Consider the following 6000-nt stretch of genomic DNA (forward strand, 5'->3'; position numbering starts at 1 on the left):
TGTGTTTAAGCTACAGTTACATTGTGTTTAACTTTGTGCTACAAGAACTTTAAGTATTGAAGCTTTGGTCTAAGCATTTGCTTTTAGTGCGTAAGTGTTTAGTGTGATTTAGTGTGTAACAGGCACAAACTGTAAATGGAACTGAATCTTGAAGCAAAAGCTGGAGTCAGTTCATCCTTTGTTACGTCTGTTATCGTTGTGTTTGAATGAGAGTGTGTGTCGATAGTTCAGTGACGATACATTTATTCTCTGAGCAAACTGAATAAACCAAAGTTAACAGTGTTTTTTTCATTATCACTGTTTATGTTTAGGCTTTAATAAGTGATGGTTAATAAACTGTCCAGAAAAGGACAGAATGTTAATGCGATGATCAGCTTCATGGTCTGTAATAAAAACGTGGATGTGAAACATGTAAAGCATGATTTTCATTCAGCTTTTGGAGTTCATGGTTTCTACCTAACATTTATTTGTTTGTTTATGTATTTAACTCTCATCGTCTTCCAACAAACAAGCAGCTGCTGTTAAACTCATAGCTCTTGTTCGTATCAGTTTTTTCCTGAGCTTTTGTTTGGTATAAAGTAAATGTTCAGCTTGGAAACAGTGAGTCACATCAGTGATCATGGTTTCCTGCCTGCACTTATCTGAGGTTTATCTATTAACGGCTCAGTGGTTGAACTGCGCGTCCTGTTACTGTCAACACGACACGACAGGAAGTCAAAAACAAACGTCTGTCATTAAACACCTGACAAACATCACAGCTCTATGACTTTATTAACTTTCTGAGTGAAATCAGACCCGTCACAAAGCAAACGTCGTGTTGTTGAAGCTCAGTTCATGTCACGGATTCAAATGAACTGACCTATTATTTATTATTGTTATAGCTTCATGATGATCCACTGACTCAGCCAAAAAACGTAAATGACTCGTGTGCTTATTTTACATTATTTATTGTTTTGTGGTTCTGGACAGTAGTTCAGCTCATATAATTCTTCCTGCTGCTGTGAGACAAAGAACCACAGACCAAGAGTAGAACTGAAGGTTCCCCTGAACGTTCTCACCCTGCGCCTTGTTTGTTCCTGTATGTGATTGTGTACGTGTGAATACTTTTTCTACCTCTGGTCTTTTATTGTTAAACTGTTACATGCTGTAATCTGTTTTTACTCATGTCTTTATTCTTTACTGCTGCAACGCTGACATTTTCCCACGGTGCGACCGATAAAGGTTCTTATTTGAAAGATTACAAATAAAAATTATATTCATAAAAATAATACATACATTTACAGCAACGGCTTTTTATGTGTATTTACTAAATCAGAGTTTCTGTGTCGGAACGTTTTTTTATTCCATTATGTTTTTAAAATGTGTTGAATTAATGAGAAATAATTCAGGAATTATTCAGGAACGCTGACTTTTATTTAAATTGAAAAGACAAAGACAAGAGATGTGGAACACAGTCACTGAACAAACTAAACATTCTGGGACTGATACTAATAAATGTGAAGGCGATAAAAAGGTGCTGAACGGAGCTCAGAGCAGGTGAGGCTCGGTCCTGAGGATCCTCAGCACAGAGAGTCCACAGCAGTAAACCAGACTCTTGACTATCAGCACCGTGGAGCACACGCACAGCAGCTTGACCCGCTGCTGCTCCAATGGGTTCTGCTCCCGGTCCCGGTCCCGATCCCGGTCCAGGGGAAGCTCTGCAACAGAAGGTGGACACAGACGTCAGTCCGCTGCTCTGCTGCTCCTCAGAGACGCAGCAGCTGCTCTCACCGTCAGTCGGCTGCAGAGCTGCCGGCGCTGCTGCTTCTCTCTCTGGAGGACACGAGGCCGCTGGAGCCGGAACCTCTGCAACACAAGCACACACCTTCTGGACCTTCCAGGAGAAGCGGACTCGAGGAGGAAACATGTGCGAGGCCACGCACAGCAGGGAGCCGCTCGCCTCCAGGCCTCTGGACGCTGCTGGGTACACGCTCACCACGGGCTTCAGCACCGGCTCGTCTGGACCGGCAGAACCCAGCAGAGACACACGGAGCAGCATTTAGACAACGAGCCGTGGAACTCTACAGCTTCAGCCTTTGTCTCATGCTCATCACTAAATACTGTGGCTTCCCCCGAGTCGTCTCCTCCTGTTTCTGGGTTTCAGACATCAGAACCATCACATGAAACCTTTAAGCCTGTTTAAAGGTGGTTTTCTGTGGTCACAAACACGGATCTGAACCTTTATTTAACCTGACAGTCACTTAATAAATCTACAGATGAAACACGAGCAAACAAGCTGAAAACGCAGCGTCCTTCGTTTATGTGACGTTAAACACTTCATGTTATTTGGGATTGTTTCTTTAATGATACAAATAAAATGTTCCACATTTTTCTGACGTATTCAAGTCTATTGACGACACTAATGTTGAAGAGAAACGTGTGAATGTGCTCAGTCAGTCATTTCATCATTTACTGATCAACAATGTGATTTATTGTGTGAAGCAGCAGATGATGAGAATCAGAACCAGAGACTGTTGGACTCTGACACACGCTTTCAGCTGCTGCACAAAGAAACAAAGTCTGAGCAGCACAAAGTCAAGTTCAACACCATTCAACTGGTGAAAGAAAAGTTCAGTCTCACCTGTGACGACCAGTTCAGTTCCAGAACCAAAGACCCAGTCCCACAGTGACAGAGAGTGAAACAAAAACCCATCTCTGCTCAACGTGTGTCTGAGGTGAACGACTCCAAACCATCAACCTGGTTGATGTTTATCTCCATGTTTGTCTCTGATCGTCTCATTAACTGCAGACTGAAGGTTTTACTGATGATTCCTCATTCATTCATGCTCTCCTTAGGAGAAACCAAACATTTCCAATGATTCACTGACTTTTCATCAATCAGCATGTTTTAAACTAGTTAAATTTAAAAAAAAAAATTTCCTGATTTAACCAGTTTAGCTCCAGAACAAAGGATCCAGAGCCACAGTAGCAATGAGAGACACAAACCTGTTTTACAAGTAAACATTCCAACATGTGTTTGACTTCCTTGTTCCAGGCTTTTATTTTGACGTTGTCTCCTTCACTTTGCTCCACCTGCTGTCGTCCACCTGACTCTTTCTCCATCAGCAGGTCCCAGATCAGACTCTCCTCACCTCCACGCAGCGAGTCCATGCAGCTACTGGACCTGCATCGGGTCAGAACTCTGAAGCTGGATGTGGAGACATGTTGAGACTCAGGGCTTCAGCTGTGAAGCTGTGCTGAGGTTTCACTGTCTCCTCCTGTCTGACGTCTGTTCAGCTGCTGCTTTTTGTTCAGGCTTCATGAATCATGTCTCACTGTGGGAACCAGACTTCCAACAGGTGCAGTAGTAGGAGGCAGCGTGATCCACTTTAACCTGTTTGATCTGTAACTCACAGCCGTTTTGTATGTTTGCAGCTGAGAAATCATCTTTCTGAGGATGATTGTAACGTTTATCTATGTCTCCATTTGTCTTGCCAATGTCAAGAATCACTCTGAACGTTCCTGCTTGTTTCTTCTGGTACCAGTAGACCCAGTTACTACTACACTGACGAGTTTCTCGACAGCTGAAGGAGACGCTTCCTCCCGGCCTCCTGGTCAACGTTAAGTCCTCCTGATGCAGCTGTGCTGCCATGGCAACCAGTGCTGCAGAGAAACAGCAGACAGATGAAGGTCAGTGTGACGGCTCCAGGTGGAGTTTGCTGGAAACACTCACCTGAACACAGGCAGCACAGAGCAGCAGCTGGGAGGAAAAGCATTTTGTGCAGCGCTGTTTCCTCTGGTGAACCTGAGGAGAAGTGGCGTCTGATGCAGCTGAGGACCAACCAGGACGAGGCCACGTGGTCTCTGACGCACGGCTGCCGTCACTCACAGCGTCTCTGCTGCTACTCCTCCTACTAGTCATTTTACTACGACTGCATAAACAGACTTTATTTGTTCCTGCATCAAAGTGAATGAATTGATTCCGTCTGCAGGCTGTGGGTCACGGTGTGAGGACGCCCGGTCTCTGCTGCCACCTAGTGGCTGAACCAACACACTGACCTACAATCACTAGTCCCGCAGCTGCTCCTGAACAGTAAAAACAACAGTGAGGACTGGATCTGGACCCGAACAATCCTGAACACGTTCTTGTATGGGGTGCCAAATGTAAAAGTAGCACCTATAACTAGTTTTCTCACATTTAACTAAATGACACAACATGTTTTCTCACATTTAGTTAAATGTGCAAAAGTCTAAATGTAAATGTTAAATATAAATGTAAATGTTAAATATAAATGTAAATGTTAAATCTAAATGTTAAATGTTAAATCTAAATGTTAAATGTTAAATGTTAAATGTAAATGTTAAATGTTAAATCTAAATGTTAAATGTTAAATGTTAAATGTTAAATGTTAAATGTAAATGTTAAATGCTAAATGTTAAATGTAAACGTTAAATGTTAAATGTAAATGTTAAATTTTAAATGTTAAATGTAAATGTTAAATGTAAATGTTAAATGTTAAATGTAAATGTTAAATGTTGACCGAGTGTAAAACTGAATATTCATGAATGGGCAAGACTCCATCCCTACCCTCAAACAGCGCTGGTCTCAGATCAGAGACGCGAACTCAAACACGTCAAACAGTACGCATAGCTCCGCCCACATCTGACTCTGGATCGGTGCACGAAAACACTGGAGAGAAGCCTGAAGTCGAAGCCATCATGGCCGCCAGCTCCGACTCCCTCCCGTTGGGGGAGATTGAACGGGCTGTAACGGCAGGTGTGCGGGCTGAGGCTCCGCTTCAAACTGCCGTTCTGTCGTAAACACCATTAATGAGGAGTCAAGTAGGTTTAAAAAGAATATTTCTGTGGCGCCGGTGGAGAATTAGTTGGCTAACTATACTAGCTAGCCGAAGTTACGTCCAGGCTAAAAACAGTTTCCAGATCAGATGTGGGCGGGGTTTGCGCGCACTGTTTGAGGTGATTGAGTTCGCGTCTCTGATCTGAGACCAGCGCTGTTTGAGGGTAGGGGTGGAGTCTACTTGGTCATTCATGAATATTCAGTTTACACTCGGCGAACATTTAACATTTACATTTAACATTTAACATTTACATTTACATTTAACATTTACATTTAACATTTAGTATTTAACATTTACATTTAACATTTACATTTAACATTTACATTTAGACTTTTGCACATTTAACTAAATGTGAGAAAACATGTTGTGTCATTTAGTTAAATGTGAGAAAACTAGTTATAGGTGCTCCTTTTACATTTGGCACCCCATATTCTTGTAGCGGAACTTTATGTTCCGATGACATCACCTGAACCCAAGACCAAACACGTAAAACAAGCTGATTCCACAGAGACCGATAGTTCTGTTCTTCGCTCCACTTTACTGAGCTTTGTGTTGGATGAACTGTCCGTGAATGTCACTCCTGAACAGTGAAATCGACGTATGAGCACACAGATAAAGAGTCAGACCTGACAGTCACTGCAGCCCGATGTTGATTACAAACATACCTGGAATTTCATCAGATGGTTCATAGATTTCTTCCAACAGAAATAAATAACATATATACAACATCTGGCCAGACGCTGGATCTGTAATATAATGTGCAGATCTGTAAATTAAAAGGAACATGAGAATAGACAAGAACAGATTGATGCAGTTTCTCGGTTCTGGCACCAGAGAGCAGCGTCTGCGAAAGCGACTGAACAGAATGACGGGACGCCTCGGCTTCTTCCTGGATGATCAAAGTTTGACACATTCATTTGAAGGTGAAGCTGCTGTTTTTCTGCTGTAGAGTAGTGAAGAAAACGAGGCACATCAAACGTAACCTGGCTCAGGAGACGGAGACCTAAAAATACTGCAGCTTCCTGAGCCTCAAAGGCATCATCAGACGCTTTCTGCTGTGAGTTCTGACCCAGTTTTAGGGTTAGAGATGAGTGAGGCTCAGACGACAAACGCTTCTACTGCTGTTTGTTGAGCTTTCATTAACAACCAAGTCACAACAGAC

General features: G+C 42.6%; 1 protein-coding gene across 1 annotated transcript; it reads right to left on the reverse strand.

The window, feature by feature from the left end:
* Positions 1–1391: 1391 nt before the first annotated feature.
* LOC114845160 (immunoglobulin kappa light chain-like) lies at positions 1392–4089 on the reverse strand. The gene is made up of 5 exons (XM_055503904.1): positions 3713–4089; positions 3322–3642; positions 2621–2659; positions 1771–1998; positions 1392–1697 (listed from the first exon to the last, which is right to left on the reverse strand). Exons 1-5 carry the CDS (start codon positions 3753–3755, stop codon positions 1528–1530), a joined length of 801 nt encoding a protein of 266 aa, XP_055359879.1. The 5' UTR covers positions 3756–4089; the 3' UTR covers positions 1392–1527.
* Positions 4090–6000: the final 1911 nt, after the last annotated feature.

This window comes from Betta splendens, chromosome 17, assembly GCF_900634795.4.
Source record: "Betta splendens chromosome 17, fBetSpl5.4, whole genome shotgun sequence".
In the NCBI taxonomy this organism is placed as follows: Eukaryota; Metazoa; Chordata; class Actinopteri; order Anabantiformes; family Osphronemidae; genus Betta; species Betta splendens.

What these genes read in the sequence shown, in the direction of transcription:
- LOC114845160 (XM_055503904.1), bottom strand. Translation starts at nt 3,755, where the DNA reads ATGCTTTTCCTCCCAGCTGCTGCTCTGTGCTGCCTGTGTTCAG. An exon ending in AACTGAACTGGTCGTCACAG is followed by an intron (nt 1,999 to 2,620) that starts GTGAGACTGAAC and finishes CTGCCGGTCCAG; the next exon opens with ACGAGCCGGTGCTGAAGCCC. An exon ending in AGCTCTGCAGCCGACTGACG is followed by an intron (nt 1,698 to 1,770) that starts GTGAGAGCAGCT and finishes CTTCTGTTGCAG; the next exon opens with AGCTTCCCCTGGACCGGGAT.